The sequence below is a fragment of the Momordica charantia genome, assembly GCF_013281855.1.
Source record: "Momordica charantia cultivar OHB3-1 chromosome 6 unlocalized genomic scaffold, Mcharantia_2.0 BLBB01000006.1, whole genome shotgun sequence".
Classification (NCBI taxonomy): domain Eukaryota; kingdom Viridiplantae; phylum Streptophyta; class Magnoliopsida; order Cucurbitales; family Cucurbitaceae; genus Momordica; species Momordica charantia.
Window position 1 is genome coordinate 3,809,425 of NW_028275164.1, and position 15,889 is coordinate 3,825,313.

Sequence of the window (15,889 nt, forward strand, 5' to 3'; positions counted from 1 at the left end):
TTAACTTTTGTTTCTCTTTTTAATTATTTATTTTTCTCTAATAAATATACATCGAATTTCTTGTCTAAACTTTTTTCTCACAATAATTTTTCTTTCTTTATTTTTCTCTAACCTTTTTTTTCACTCAACTTTACTTTCTTTCTTTAAAATTTTCTTTTTTGTCCTTAACTTTTCTTTCTCTAAAATTTTTTCTCTAAATGTTTTTTATCTCTGTTCTTCGAAAGTTTTTTTATCTCTCTAAACTTTTATTTTTCGTATCTTGATGATGACAAAAATTATCATACAATCATGTGAATTGTCACCCATTAAAATTTCCTTTTTATTTCTCCCCTCCTATCTTATATCATTTTCAAGAGTCAATTTCATCTAAAGATTCTCATTCTAATTAAAACTTAGTAAACTCTAACAATCTATATATCGATCCACTTCGATTATTCGAGTATAATATTTTAAAACACAAATCTTAGAAATTTTCCATGAGGAATAATTATGATTAACACGAAAAATATGTCTCATTTCATTGAGAGATATTTACACAAATAGTTATTTCCGATATAGCAAAAGTTTATTATTAAAAAATAACATAATTAAAATCAAACTCAAAAAAAATGAGATATAAAAAATACTAAGAAATGTTTGATTTTTTGGATGGTAGAAGAGATAATTAGAAAACTGTATATATTGAATATATATTAAACTCTTACTAGTTACTTAGGAGCTTAATTAATTAATAGATTTTGAAACCTACAACGCGTTTAAATAATTTCTTCTTTTCCTTTGAAAATGGGAAAAAAAAAGTAGCATTCTAAAACTTTAAAATGGCTTCTGTCGTCGGTATTAATAAGTGGACAAATAATTAATAAGAGAAGAAAATTCAAAACTGAGGGGTAGCGGCATCGTTATAAATGAGCTGCAGCAAGCCGTGGAGAAGTAGAATGCTTAGAGAAAGATAAGACAAAAGTTAGAGAAAAATATAAAGAGTGGTTTTGTTTTGTGGCTGAGAGTTGAGAGTTATGAGAAGCGGCCGGAGAAAATGGTGGCTGTGGCTGTCGCTGCTCGCGTTTCTGTGGGTGCTGCTTTGCAATTGCAATTGCGTCGGCGCCGGCGCCGGCGGGGAGGCCGTGATTGTGAAAGTGGGTGTGGTGCTTGATCTGAATTCCACCGTGGGACAAATGTCGAAAACCGCCATCCAATTGGCCCTCTCCGATTTCTATACTGCAAATCCTAAATATAAAACCAGGCTCTCCCTCCTTTTCAAGGACGCCGGAGATGTCGTCGAAGCTGCATCTGCAGGTACCTACTTTATTTTTACTTCCATAATTTTATTTTTTTTAGCTCAACAACGTAAGAGTGACAATTCAAATTCTGATCTTTAGTCGAAAATCTACTTCTTCACTAGGTAGTGAACAAATTCTTAAACCCACATGCAGTAGCCTAAGTAGGTTCCAAAGATCTGAATTAAACATGAACAGTAAAGAGTACTATAGTTGTTTTATATATAGATAAATTAAACATGGCAAAATTTAGAGGCCAAAGCGAACAAAGAAAATTTTCAAATTATATCTTTAATGAGTACGGAGCTCAAACAATAATATAGATGATTATGCACGAGTGATGTATCACATACTTAATATGAATGCAAATATACTAATAACATACCTTATATATTTACTTATTTTTACTTTTACCGTGTTGTGTTCAATTTTTATTATTGAATACGAGTGTTGATATATCATTGGTATACCTCATTTATTATATCACTGAAAGAGTCAATAACACTAGCTAATAAGTGTTTCTCGATCTAAAAATTTGGAAATGTAAAATTGAAAAAACTAAAACATTGAAAAATCAAAATTTAAATATTTTGTTATATTTGCAAAACCTGTAGGTATATTTGTAAATATGAGAGATATTTTAGCTAACCATTTCAATAATTCTTTTCTAATTAGTTTATGGATCAAAACTGGAGAATTGTGAAAGTCTAAAAGAAGATTTAAGTGCAAGATAGTGTTTTGAACTTGTTCGAAAAAGAAAATAAAAAAATTCATAAGGAGTATTTAAAAAAGAAAAAAAAGAATTATGGACTAACTTATAGTCTTGGCGTTTGTTGTTGTGATTTGTTGGACGCACAGGCATGGAGTTATTAGGAGATGATCAAGTAGAGGCCATAATCGGACCTCAGACTTCGGAGCAAGCGGCGTTCATGGCAGAGTTTGGAAAGAAATACGAAATTCCGGTGATGTCCTTCAGCGCAACAAGCCCCTCCCTGAGTCCGAGTCCATATTTCACGAGGCCAGCCCAAAGCGACTCGGCGCAGGTGGAGGCCATCAACGCCGTTATTCAAACCTACGGGTGGCGAGAGATTGTTCCAATTTATGAAGACGCTCAATTTGGACATGGCATCATCCCGTATCTGGCCGACGCCCTGCAACTAAAGGGCACCCGATTCGGCTGCAGAGTCATCATCCCCACCTCCGCCACTGACCCCGAAATCTCCAGGCAGCTCCGGAGGGTGAGGGACATGCGGAAGAGGATATTCCTTCTCCACGTGACCGCTCCTGTTGGGTCGAAGGTGTTCACTGTGGCCCAGACGGAGGGAATGATGGGCCAAGGGTACGCCTGGATTGTCACCGATGCCCTTTCCTCTATGCTTGATCCAACAACCGACTCTCAGGCTCTGGATTCGATGCAAGGGATCGTGGGTGTAAGGCCGCGCATGCCCCACACCGAGAAGCTCCAACATTTTCAAACCAGGTTCAATAAACTTCTTCCACTTTCTTCAGGTGTGCACAATAATCCATCCGTCAATGTTTTTGCAGTGTGGGCGTACGATACGGTGTGGGCGTTGGGCATGGCAGTGGAGAAAGTGAAATCCAATGGGAAAAGGCTTGCGGATGCAGTTGCGAACACAAGATTTGAAGGGATTAGTGGAGATTTCCATTTGGTTAAGGGAGAGTTGAAGAGGAAGGGAGCAAGTTTTGAAGTGTTCAATGTGGTGGGTGAGAAGGAGAGGATCATCGGGTACTGGAACCCGACCCACAACGAGGATGAACAAGAAGGAGTAGTGATGACGACGATGAAGCAACCCATCTGGCCGGGAGACGTAAATAAAACGCCTCCCATGAATTTAACAATTGGGATTCCAGTGAAACCGGGCTTCACGGAGTTCATACAAGTGGACAAGCAGGACCCTAAAAAATCGTCCGGATTCTGCATCGATGTGTTCAAGAGTGCGATTGAAGTATTACATCTTCCCATAGATTACAGGTTCGTCCCTTTTGCGAATGAAAGTGGGGAGAGTAATGGGACCTACGACGAGCTTCTGCTTCAGATTGGGGATCACAAAATGGATGCAGTGGTTGGAGACATCACCATAATAGCGAATCGGTCGGAGTTCGTGGACTTCACGTTGCCTTATTCAGAATCGGGGGTGTCGATGTTGGTTTCCATGACAAGTGATAGGAAGAAGAACATGTGGATATTCTTGAGGCCATTCAAATGGGATTTGTGGCTTCTTTCCTTCGTCTCCTTCGTATTTACAGGCTCTGTGGTTTGGTTACTGGAATGCAGTGTCAACACTGACTTTGGAACAGGGCCTCCACAGCAACAAATTGGCTTCATCTTCTGGTTCAGCTTCTCCACTCTCGTCTTTGCTCACAGTTCGTTACTCCTCTCTCTATCTCTCTCATTACTTTATTAAAATAGGATTATTTTAGTAAGATTCTTCAACTTATTATTGGAATGTGTTGGTAAATTATTAGGGGAAAGAATATTGAACAATTTATCGAGATTTTTGCTGATCATATGGGTTTTCGTGGTACTAATCCTGACCCAAAGTTACACCGCAAACTTATCATCCATGTTGACTGCGCAAAGGCTGAAACCTTTGTTTGCTGATGCGAATGAGATCAGAGAGAAGGGTTACTTCGTGGGTTTTCAGAACGGTTCCTTTGTAAAAGAACTTCTAATAACTCAGTTAGGGTTTAACGAAACCAAGTTGAGATCCTACAGAAGCCCAGATGAATTTGAGCATGCCCTGACCAGCGGAACAGATAATGGTGGAGTCGCTGCCATTTTTGACGAAATTCCTTACATCAAGGTCTTCCTTTCCAAGTATCGTTCTGGCTTTCAGATGGTCGGTCCCATTTACAGAACCGGTGGATTTGGCTTCGTAAGTCCCCTTCCCCCAATCTCTCTCTCTCTCTCTCTCTCGTTCACGCTACAGAGAAGAATTTGAATTTTCACGATTGAATTGATCTGCTTTTTCCAGGCTTTCCCAAAAGGATCCCCTCTGGTGCCTTACTTTTCAAAGGCAATACTGGATGTGACCGAAGATCAAAACAAAATGACCCCAATTGAGCAGAAATACTTCTCGAATCGAAATGTTCAAATCGCAGATCCCGACGATTCAAGATTGGATGCTTACAGTTTTTGTGGCTTATTCAGCATAACCGCAGTTGCCACTTTCTCATCGTTGTTTATATACTTGACCCAGTTCTTCCACTCGCATTGGCCGGACTCCAGCACCGTCCACTCTGATTCTCCACTCACCGCCAAAATGGTTGAAATGGGCAAGCTTTTTTATGACAAACATTTCCGCTCATCTTCTCTGCAAACAAGCGATTCCAGAGTCCACCCTGAAATTACAGAAACTACTACGCCGCAAACGGACCCCGACCACAGCAATTCCACTGAACAGCCACAGAATTTGAGCGTAGTAAATGAAGACCAAACCCTCGCGAGGGAGCATAATACCCAATTCATCGCTACCAATTAGCTCAGTGCTTTCTTTTCTACATTTCATTCACAGTTTTTTCCCCTTGATGTAGTGAATTAGTAGCAATCGGTTTTAGTGTAATTGAATAATTTAGGCTTTTGTTGATAATGAATATTTTGAACATATATATATATATCAGCAAAGAGGAACAAATCCACTCAGCGTAAGATCAGGAAAGTTTAGTCCCCGTTGATCATTAGTGATTGGAAAGGAACCCTCTTGATTTCAACGAACGTCGAGGAGTCCTTGCTTATTTGCTGCTTCCATGGCTCGCCATCCATCTGCAGACATGCCTTCTTCCGCTTCCCACCTCTAATTTCAATTCTAATGGCTGCTGCCTGAAAATATTATGCAACAGTTCAATCAAACACCCTAGAATCGTGGAGTTAGATTCAACTTCAAGAGAAGAACTATGTCTGAATGCGTTTAATTTGAAGTACCTGGGCAATGTGTTTGGCAGAGATTATATCCACCATAACAAATGATGTGTGCCATCCTTGTTTTAGCCCAAAAATCTCTAGAAGACCATCATCAGCATGTGCCTCCACAAACCCTCTCTGCTACCAAATAAATATCAAATGCCAAAAAGAAGCAAATTACAGAACAACAACTTGTTCATCAAGGGAAATTTTAGTGGGTACCTTCTCCAAGTACTCTGGCTTGGGCTTACCCCATGGGTTTCTTCCACTTGCATAGTTATGTAGGTTTAAAGCAACAATAGACCTAACACTACAGCCAATCGAAACAAGAACATCAATTAATGTCCTCAACAAGCTTAAATTTCTACATAAAAGCATAGTTTCATGGTTACTGTACTGTTACTAGAGTAATTCTACCTGGAAGGAACTGGAATCTTTTCCCAGTCCGAGCAATTGACCTTTTTGATGTGTATTCTAAGGATGTTCTTAAGGCCCCTACAACCAGAGAAGCTTTCTGTGCTTAGAAACTGGAAGAAAACCGATGTATTCTACTGGGTTTTCATTAAATATAAATATTATCACCTCAAATTTGGATCTTTTGAGCAGGATGTGAAGAACCAACCTTGAGTGCAACTATAACCAGAGTAAATCAGCTGTCACAAACAAAAGAAAGCACGTGTAAGCTTATTAAACAACAAAACAACCACTAGTCCTGAATGCAATTCTTTCGTCAATGGCTAAACAGATGGTCTGGACCTTATTTGTCACTGGACCTTGAGCAAGGTAAGGTCTTTTGTTACGCAAATGGTGGAAGCCGTAAGCAACTTGAGCATCCATTCCTGCATTTGTGAAATAGTAGAATCAATTAATTAAACCTGTGAACGAATACTCTACAGTTTGATTGATCATGCAGACACAAGTGAGTACAGCGCCTACCTATACTAAAGTAATTGTAAAACACTCCTTCATAGCAAGCCAGTTTTGTTGGTAAATCTCCTTTGTCATCCTGCAGCCATGGGATTATGGATTTTGAATCGTGACTGAAATGAGAATATAATGCAAAATTTGTAGTGTGAAAATGTAAATAATTTACATGAACAGGAGGCTCATTCAGATCACTTTCTTGTGTAACCTGCTTCAGAGAATGTGGTGGTTCCACTTTTTCTCCAGCAGGCATGGACAGCGAAACATGCCAACTGCGCCGTGAGAATAGCAAGTTTGAAACAACTCAAAAACGCCTTTTACTATTCAAGAAGCAATGCCATTGAAAGAATTGGAATTCCCACCTATCCAAAGAACGAACTTGGCCAGAGGTAGCTCTGTGGAGAGATCTTTTAACGGCGTATTTCCAGGCAAAAGGAAATGAACCTCCCTGATCAAACCAAAAACCAATGTCCATTGAAATAAACGATGATCACTTCATGCAAAAATTTGTGTTGAAATTACAAAAACTCACCCAGCCAAAACTCCTGGAGAGGTCATTTCCAGTACCCAGAGGGATAATTCCAACTGGAAGAACAGGGCTGCGATCTTGTTTGTGAAGTTCTGCAAGACTTCCCAGTACCCAACCGACAGTGCCATCACCTCCTGCCACCTGCCCAGTTCATGTTTTTTTTCCTTCTTTTTCTAATAGAATTAATTCAAAAATGTGGAAAGGAGAAATAAAGAAACGTACCATGACCCTTAACTTTTGACGAGTTTGTTTGGCACAAGCGTCGCCAAGATCAGACAAGATTTCCAGGCAACGCAGTCCGTACTGCACAAATTCATGAGGCTTCACATCCAAAAGATCGAAAACCTGCAACCAACAAACACAAAACTTTAACGTCAATCTAATCCACTCTCTGTAGCAAAAGCGTCAAATTTTATTGCCCAATACACCAAATTCCAACTTTCTCAATACAAAATTAAAAATAATACCGTCGTAAGCGTAGCCTGAAGAATCTTATTTATTTATATTTTTTTTAATTGGTTGAAATATTTAAACAACAAACAAGACGCGACACGCGCATTGGAGTTGCGATGCTGACTCAGTGAACTAACAAGAAGACGGTAAGAAGACGTCAATCAATAACCTCCCTTAAATTTAGGGCTCACTCCACAATCGTTGAACTCAAAAAAATATCCACGAAAAACAGAGGAAGATCCAAGTTCCAACCCCGACACGTACGGCCACACGTGAATAAAAAGGTCAAAAAGTCTACTTTTCCAAGTTTGGGGCAAATTTTGATTTTTAGACAAAAGGGGTATCGGAATGCGCAATTTCATAGCAAGTAGTGAAACAAACAAAACAATAGACCTGTTCGTCGCTGATTAAGTGCTGGAGGCGCTGCTTGAGCTTCTGGCCATGGCGTCCACCGCTACGCGGATTAATGAAGACGACCAGAGGAGCCTCCGGCGGCAGGACGTTCTCCGGCGTAGTGATTTTGGCGGTGGGATCTTTGAAGCGAATTGAATCCCGCAGGGCCAAGCGGAGATACTGCGGCATGATGAGGTTGGCCTTGAGGTGGGCCTTGTCGATTGGGATCCCGGACAAGCCACAGCCCCTCAAGGAGTCGATTAAGGAGGAGCGAGCAGCAATAGTAACGTCGTCGGCTGTGGAATCCATATCTTAGAATTAGAATTTGGTTTGTCTAGACAGAGTGTGAGAGAAGGGAAGGAGTGGGAGTAGACATGAAGGAAATTAAGGAGAAAAAAAGGGCGAGGCGAGTAGGTGAATGATTTATGAAGAGAGTAAAGAGTGGAGTCGGTGATGGTCTCGCTATTCGCAATTAAGGCTTAGAGGGAAACTGCGCTGGTGGGATGTACAAATGCTCAGATAGATCAACTTATAGCCAAATTTGGTAACATGAAGATTTTTTATTTTCTTCTTAATATATAATTAATTATTTTTTCTTAATCAATTCCGACTTCACATTCCCATTCCCATTCCCATTCCCATTCCATTGTTTTTTTAAACATAATCTAATAATTATTCATAAATAATATAATCTAATTTATATCATAATTCAAATAATATTACGTTGTAATATAATCTAACACCAATGTCATCTTATTTAGCCATTTCGAGTAACAATTCATGTTAATATATACATGCAAATATGATATTTGAAAAAAATCAAATAAAATCACGTGTATATTTTGACATTTTCTTGCATATCACTCATTTGTATTTGTTATAGCACTGTAATCGAGATGCAACATTTTGAAAGATTAAAAAATCGTATAACTAAGGCATCGAGATGCAACATTTTGAAAGATTAGAAAGTCGTATAGCTAAGGCATGATGAATTGCACCCAAAGTCGATGGATAATGACTTTTTTGGGGTGAGACTCATATACATGAACCTGCAAGAAAGTCTGAAAGCATAAGCTTGAACAGTGGAATAAAGAGGACCTAACAGGGACTTCCGACAAGACTAAGAAGGATGTTAATTACCTCGGTCTGTTCTCTTGCCACACGAGAAAACTGTCAGGCCAATGCATTCTAAATGGCAAAATATACAAATAAAAATTGATTGCATTTCACCGAAATAAAACCACTATAAAAATGGTATTAACCCAACCCAACCAAAGTAGGTCTCCTTTAATCCATTTACTAATTAAGGCATTTGAGTGTCTTGAGAGCTAAGTACTACACTAGTGCTAGATTTCTTCAATGCAGTTTAAGGACATCTTTAAGTCAATCAATGATGGTCTAATAAACTTTTATTGATTTATAGAAACAACAATGTCACTTATACAAGTGATATACTTATTCGGTATATCGATTGTCCCCAGTGTGGTCGATATATTTGATATTAAGTATATCACTTATATCATTAAAATATTTAGTATTCAGTATATTGGTTATACTTTTTATCAAATAAATCAGTCATATATTTTGTATTAGGTTTATTGATTTCTAGAAATAACAAGGTCAAAACTGGAACAAGAAAAATAAAAATCTGATTTTAAAAACGTTAGCGTTGTTTACAAAATATATATATATATATATATATATATTGCTATATTTACAAATAAAATAACCATTTTTTACTATCCATTAAAAATACCCTTTATATTTCTCATTTTTGATGAATATGCTATATGTTTATTTTTTTTGAATGGTTTATGCGAAAATCTAATCAATCCTGAATGAACATGAATAACAGACAAATCGAGCTATTTGAAGGAAGGAAGACTAGTACAAAGAGAATAAATACTCTAATGCTCAAATTAGTATGACTTCGATTTATAACTCTCGAAAATGAGGAACCAAAATTGCATGTGTATATGAACTTGATTTTCATATTTTTAGGTCAAAAGTGATGGATCCCACTTCTTTGGTGTATTATGGCAATTTTGGAATTAGTAGCAGAGTTATAGATTGTTCTGTGGGATACCTCGATGCAGTGGCGGATTTTTGTCTAGATAAGACCTATGTTATAGAGTATAGAACTTCTATCATAGGGATTAGTAGCATAGCTTCATAATAATTCTGTAGAGCTTCCGCATAATTTCCTTCAGATTGAGCCGACATCCATTACAGTCGTTTGTTATTCCATTCAAAGAATTAGACCTTATGCGAGATTTTCATCTCGTACACTCCCCTTTATGTAATGTGCATAATGAGATTAGAATAATACATGAAATGAAAAAAAAGATTGAAATGCTCTCATTATGAATGGATGAGACTAGCAGTTTTATCATGGGCTTTTTAGTATATTTAAGAGATTCGAATTCACGACCTTCTTATCGAATATAGATACCTTAGTCCACCGAACTATGTTCAAGTTGGTCAAGGTCAGATCATGTTAAACAAGTTAAATTAAAATATTAAAATATGAGATCATTTCAACTGAGTTATTAATTAAATGCATTTTAGTGTCAGCATCACCACTTTACTAATAAATTTTAGTGCTCAATACATTAAAGATTTGATTGAAAAATTAATTACCACATAAATGATATATTTATAATTTATAATATTTTAAGTATAAAAATAAATATGACACAAACCTTAGAGATGAGTTTATATATTTAACAACATTATTTAAGATATTATATATTTAACTAACATTTTAATTATATGTAATTTAATCCTTAAATTTTAATGAATGTATCTTCAAGGTCTCTACATTTTTTTTCCTGTAAAGAAAAAAAAAAGTCTCTAATTTTTTCTTTTTTAATTTCTTACTTTGTTTGCACCCCATACAAATCCAATAGAACAAACATTTGTTTGTTTAACCAGACAAATAACAAAAAAGTAATAACAATAATTAGACAAATTAAAGTGATTTAGAAGAAAAAATGTTAGACATGCTATTTTATTTTATTATTTTATTAGAAATTAAACAAAGACGTTCCAGTCTACAATATATGTATCTTCTTAAAAAAGCTGGGGGTAGAAATCTTGTAGAATTCATAAAAAATAATTATTAGAATTTGATTTTAAGTGGTAGATTAAGCTAACAAGTTGTCAATTAATTAAATCATAAATGAAGGTCTTTAATACCCCAACTACCCCTGCGCATACCCAAAATAAAAATTATGGCTGTCAGTGTTATACCAAAAATTACAGGGAACTCCCCATGAACGAGTCTCCTCATTAGTGCCATTCCTATTTTATATTTCTAACTTTTTTAGAAATATAGTAACATTCTTTTTATTATTTTCAATTCTATTAAGAAACTTAAGTATTTAACCATCATTTATATTTCTTTTTTTTTTTTCATTTTAGAAATGTTACCAAAATTATTTCCAATTCTATTAAGAAACTTAAGTATTTAACAATCCTTTATATTTTTTTTTTCATTTTAGAAACGTTACCAAAATTTAGAAGAAAAAAACTATGTTTTTGTTTTTTTTTTCATTTCCAACAAAATCAAGTGAAAAAATAAACAAAAAAAAATAGTTATCAAATGAATTTATATTTTTCTTTATTAAAAAGGAAGAAACAAAAAACTGAAACGATACCGAATAAGCCCTAATTGTTCCCATTTCTTTCCAAAATTAAATCAACAAAGTCAAGTATCTCATACCCATTTTCATTTTTTAAAAATATAAATAAAAACATTATTTTATCACAACTTGCAAAATGCATAAGAAATATTTTTAAAAAGTAAATAAAGCTTAAAAACTTTGAATATTTAATTATCATATAAGCTTTTACATTTTTTAATTTAAAATTGTAGAGGAGAAGAAACAGTAAAGAATTACCAAACATGTTTCTATTCTTTCTTTAAAAAAGAAAATAAACAAGAAAAAAAACAATTACCAAACGTAATTTTTTTTTCTTCATTAAAAAAAAAAACAAGAAACAATTACAAAAAAACTTAAATTATTGCAATATTTCTCACGTGAAGTGATAGAAATATTGATTTTTTAAAACTAGATAAATCAAAATTTTATGCTTTCATGAACACCCCCTAGATCTCGTTCCATGCCATGTGAACATTTCGTTTGGATCACATCTTCAACAGAGGGATCCTGTTTTCAAATTCCCTAAATCACAAGTACATCACGTTAGCCTGATAGGGGCCTGGTCACTTGTATAAACAGCCTTACTTTTGGAGCTAAAGATCTAAAATATAACTTCCTTTTCTTCTTTCAAGATTGTTACACAAAAGTCAAACGATCCCTCATCAAAATCAAAACTAGCCACTCATTTTCAGCCAAAACTATTTCAACAACCACCTAACAACAACTCATAATTAAGACCATATCCATATCCAGCATTCCACTCTCAAGAATGAGTAAGAAATGTAAAGAGATCTAGCTCCATACAAGGTAGTATAATTTAAAGTAAAGAAAAGCCCCCACATTGGGAATTGTTTTAGAATTAATCCAAGGCCAGGAAGACAAGTTACCTCGATTTACTGAAAAGAGCTTGCATTGCGTTAATTACTTCTTGTTCTTGAGCTGGGTGATGCGAGTTCTGCTTTAACCACAACAACGTCACCGTGGCAACCTATCGTGTATGACACATTTAATCCATCTACAAGTAGGTGATAGATGATGTTCTTAGAAGAAATTTGGGTACCGCCAGAAGCTTTGTCATATAGGTGAGTATCTAAATCTGAACTTCCATCGGACAATTCATGTCCTGTTGTTGTCTCAATGTGGGATTCATGAGGTCGAGTTCGTTGGGATAGTGATCGAATATCCCATGAAAGCACCTGCTTCACAAAGTTTTTAAACTCGTCTGCAGATGCATAATGCGATTTCTTTTCCTGAAACAAGAAAAATATGGATGCATGTGAAATTTAGTTGCAAATATGGGAGCTAGAAACATCAAAAGACATACTGACCCAGAATATCCTACTTTGTACAATACAAGAGTTGAGAGCACGACCTCTTTGTAATGTGGAGTTCAAAAAAAAAAAAAATCATAATCAGACAACAAAGCAGTTCTCTCTCTCTTTTTATTTTTTGAAGTAAATTACAAGTAAAAGAATAAGAAACTAACCAGATAAATGTTCATGTAAAATTCTAGAGACAAATTATCATGAGGCATTTAGACCTTGCGTGCAACAGCACCACCGGGACACAAAAAGAGTTTTCACTGGCTCCAACCTAAGGCTTACTATCACCCAAAACTCCAAGCCCTAACCAGCAAGGGCATCCCTTGGGGCATAAAATATAATAGTTTAAAAGGCCCCTTTGATTGATACCAAAAAAACAAAAGAAACCAGACTGTTGATCTTACATTAGACCTCTCCAATATCCAAAACTTAAGGAAAACTTAGAATGGATAGGTAAAATATTCCCTACTGTTTTTCAACAAGAAGATACATTCTCCTAATTATTTTTTAAATTGTGTACAAATTACCGCCTCAACTTGGTGTCCAAACTACAGGGATTTTTTTTGTAATTACAATCTTTCGATGCTTTGTCGCAATTGAAAAGTTGTTTTTCATTAGGTTTTTGTAAGGCGGGGCTTTCTCATCCCTGTACCTTTAGGCAGTTCTTCGGTTCTTTCTAATGACAAGTTTCTGTTTCCTATCAAAAATATGTATATATATATTGTTTCTTTTTCCCGTGCGCGAAAAAATATATAATTTTTTGGCGTATTGCATGAAGATGAACAAGCTGAACTTCAAATCAGTAATTAAAATGAACTAGCCAGCACAAATTAAAAAACCTCACCATCAGTGGCCAACAATCAGATAGAGTGGAAGTAAATTCTTCAGAGAAGCAAATTGATGCAACACTCAACAAATTGTCCCCCTGCGGTTGCATAAAATAAGATGTCAAATTGACATGAAGGATGCATAAAACATATTACATGGTCATGGAGTATCGATACCTCCACCTATGAAAAATAGCACCTGAAAGTATATGAAAAGCTAATATTTCTCAAGTTATTTGCATGCAACCAGTTATCTGGGCCTGCATATATGTAGAGGTTTTCCACATTTTGAAGTTTGAAAAGCAGCAGAGCAACACTGATGACTGGACATAAATCTACGTTGGCCGTTGGACAGATAAATGGACAAATGCATGGCTAAAAATTAATTTAAAGGATGAATAGGAAATCATAAGCATCAAATAAATTCTAAAATAACATTTAGCCATAGAAATATTGAAGAAATACCATTAGCCACTCTGGGACTGTTGCATCTTGTACACTATCACAGTATGGTAGATAAGGTTTAACATCAAGTACTGGCTGCAACAAAATTCAAACAAAGCAAGAAATCACAACAATCATCACCACCAAGAAATAATGGTTTCTTTCAAGACTAAATCTTTATCCTGCTGGATGGAAGAAATCAGAAACAAAAAAACTTACAGTTCCATCAACAAGATCAGCACCAGAGAGTAGAATTTGATGCCCCTGGATAGCCTCCACCTGAATTGGTAATATAGCATATTTCTTAATCTAAAATTCAAAACTCCTCCATTTTTCTTTTCTTTTGCATTTGGCTGTCATGAATTACTTTGTAACCATGAGTTCCTATTACTAAATTACATTGATGATACAAAACGTATTAGACCAAACGTAAGACAATGAGAACTATCTAGAATTGGTGGGGTGGGCCCAAATGTCTATGATCCGATGCGGCTTTCTGAATCAACTCACAAGATTTATTTATTATTATTATTATTTTTATAAGAAACAAAATATATCATGACCAACAAGAGGAAAACAGCCTAAAGGCAGGGGCCGAGGAGGTCCCCCACAGGACTATCACATTACAGCTTTCCAACTCACAAGATTTATAAATGGCAGTTGAGCTTGAAACTTTTATCTTACCTTTGCAATAGTGAGTCCAATCGGGCATGGTCTATGTGGAGATCTAGTAGCAAAGACTCCTACCCTTTTGCCTTTCAACCTTGGTACTCTAACCTAATATTGAGCTGTCCTTTTATGGGATTTTAGGAAGTCATAAGAATAATAGAAATATGAAGACCATTTTTAAGGAGCATCAATAAAAGAAGAAACTTACTTTTGCCTTGAATCTTGATTTAGATGGATTCTTCCACAACTTATCTAGATCGGTGTTTAAATGAAAGACATATATAATCCAGCAATGGGAATATTCTCCGAGACCTTCAATTGAAGCTGGAGGAATACGAGCAGAAAACACCAATCGTGCCCTAGCAAGAGGTACGACTAAAGATTGCCTTGGAGTTCCATTCCTAAAAAATACCCGATTAAAGTTGTTGATTGCTCGATTTCTACATCTGAGTGAAGACTATGGCTTAAACATATCCATAAATGTACTTTAATGGATGGATACAACAATGAGAAAAGATCAACCCAATTGATGTTTAGACTGCCAAATAATGAAATTTCAAACTAACCTAGTAGAGAAGGCTGACTGGATAACACCAATTGGTGTCATGGGATATGAAGTACACTCCACATTATCAGATTTTGGGTCCGCAAGTGCTTTCCTTAAAGCCTACGAATTCGGGGAAAAAGTAAAAGAATCAATAATAAGTTAATAAGATTGAAAAATGAAGCGATGCTGCAGAGGAGCAAATACCTGCTGAGCCCGTATTCGGCCTTGTCTCTCGGCGGTGGTTTTCTTTAAAGACGCCGCCAGAGAAGCCTCGAGCTCTCGAACCTTGGAACCCAACTCTCTCGACTTCCTGGTCACGAGATAAACTGGGAAAAAGAGTAGAAAACTTCAATTGCGAGAAAAATGTAGGACAACAGAGAACTGAGAGAGAGGAGCTCGAGGATCTTAAAAGTTTTCGAAGTTTTACGAGATACGATGGCGGAGGCGGAGATAAACGCCAGTATGATGCTCATGGCGGCTGTCGACCATCTTGATTCTGCGCCGTAGGCCATTTCTTAGTCTTCAGGGTTGGAAAGCAGCTTCAGCGGGGAAACGAACTCGACCGGCAGCTTATGCAACGCGACCCGCGACCGTGAGTTGTAAGCAATTTCCGAGTTTGTGATTATTGGAATTTAGAAGTAGAACAAAAAACTCTTTTTCTTTTTTAATTTTTGGCAGTATTAAATTTCCAAACAACATTTACCTTGTATTGAACAAGAGGGACAAATTAAAAAAGAAAATTAACAAAATATCATTGTTATGACTAATGAACCAATTGAAAATTTAAATTAACTCAATTTAATTAAATTAGTTAAGACATATATTTCAACTAAAAAGTCATTTGTACTAAAAAAATTATTATTATAAAAAAGAATTTTTTCTTTACAAAGCAAAATAAATAGTTTTTAAACTTATTTAAA

General features: G+C 36.0%; 3 protein-coding genes across 3 annotated transcripts; 1 reads left to right on the top strand and 2 right to left on the bottom strand.

Annotated features, from left to right (window-relative positions):
• The first annotated feature begins 923 nt into the window (after positions 1–923).
• On the top strand, positions 924–4,944 carry LOC111006922 (glutamate receptor 2.9). The gene is made up of 4 exons (XM_022279027.2): positions 924–1,293; positions 2,133–3,659; positions 3,762–4,171; positions 4,271–4,944. The coding sequence occupies exons 1-4, from the start codon at positions 1,014–1,016 to the stop codon at positions 4,775–4,777; spliced, it is 2,724 nt and encodes a 907-aa protein (XP_022134719.1). The 5' UTR covers positions 924–1,013; the 3' UTR covers positions 4,778–4,944.
• On the bottom strand, positions 4,827–7,987 carry LOC111006923 (diacylglycerol kinase 7). The gene is made up of 12 exons (XM_022279028.2): positions 7,496–7,987; positions 6,872–6,994; positions 6,653–6,790; positions 6,483–6,568; positions 6,290–6,392; positions 6,133–6,202; positions 5,953–6,035; positions 5,779–5,849; positions 5,614–5,691; positions 5,419–5,506; positions 5,218–5,334; positions 4,827–5,115 (listed from the first exon to the last, which is right to left on the bottom strand). The coding sequence occupies exons 1-12, from the start codon at positions 7,802–7,804 to the stop codon at positions 4,957–4,959; spliced, it is 1,425 nt and encodes a 474-aa protein (XP_022134720.1). The 5' UTR covers positions 7,805–7,987; the 3' UTR covers positions 4,827–4,956.
• A 3,775-nt stretch (positions 7,988–11,762) lies between these two features.
• LOC111006924 (tRNA-thr(GGU) m(6)t(6)A37 methyltransferase) lies at positions 11,763–15,594 on the bottom strand. Its single transcript, XM_022279029.2, has 9 exons — positions 15,397–15,594; positions 15,174–15,295; positions 14,989–15,089; positions 14,631–14,823; positions 14,438–14,530; positions 13,973–14,032; positions 13,775–13,849; positions 13,327–13,407; positions 11,763–12,410 (listed from the first exon to the last, which is right to left on the bottom strand). Exons 1-9 carry the CDS (start codon positions 15,479–15,481, stop codon positions 12,078–12,080), a joined length of 1,143 nt encoding a protein of 380 aa, XP_022134721.1. The 5' UTR covers positions 15,482–15,594; the 3' UTR covers positions 11,763–12,077.
• Between the last annotated feature and the right edge of the window lie 295 nt (positions 15,595–15,889).

What these genes read in the sequence shown, in the direction of transcription:
- LOC111006924 (XM_022279029.2), bottom strand. Translation starts at nt 15,481, where the DNA reads ATGGCCTACGGCGCAGAATCAAGATGGTCGACAGCCGCCATGAGCATC. An exon ending in CAGTCAGCCTTCTCTACTAG is followed by an intron (nt 14,824 to 14,988) that starts GTTAGTTTGAAA and finishes GGTATTTTTTAG; the next exon opens with GAATGGAACTCCAAGGCAAT. An exon ending in AATCAAGATTCAAGGCAAAA is followed by an intron (nt 14,531 to 14,630) that starts GTAAGTTTCTTC and finishes GCTCAATATTAG; the next exon opens with GTTAGAGTACCAAGGTTGAA.
- LOC111006923 (XM_022279028.2), bottom strand. Translation starts at nt 7,804, where the DNA reads ATGGATTCCACAGCCGACGACGTTACTATTGCTGCTCGCTCCTCCTTA. An exon ending in TCAAAAGATCCAAATTTGAG is followed by an intron (nt 5,692 to 5,778) that starts GTGATAATATTT and finishes CTCTGGTTGTAG; the next exon opens with GGGCCTTAAGAACATCCTTA. An exon ending in CTGCCAAACACATTGCCCAG is followed by an intron (nt 5,116 to 5,217) that starts GTACTTCAAATT and finishes TAATATTTTCAG; the next exon opens with GCAGCAGCCATTAGAATTGA.
- LOC111006922 (XM_022279027.2), top strand. Translation starts at nt 1,014, where the DNA reads ATGAGAAGCGGCCGGAGAAAATGGTGGCTGTGGCTGTCGCTGCTCGCG. An exon ending in CGTCGAAGCTGCATCTGCAG is followed by an intron (nt 1,294 to 2,132) that starts GTACCTACTTTA and finishes TTGGACGCACAG; the next exon opens with GCATGGAGTTATTAGGAGAT. An exon ending in CACTCTCGTCTTTGCTCACA is followed by an intron (nt 3,660 to 3,761) that starts GTTCGTTACTCC and finishes GTAAATTATTAG; the next exon opens with GGGAAAGAATATTGAACAAT.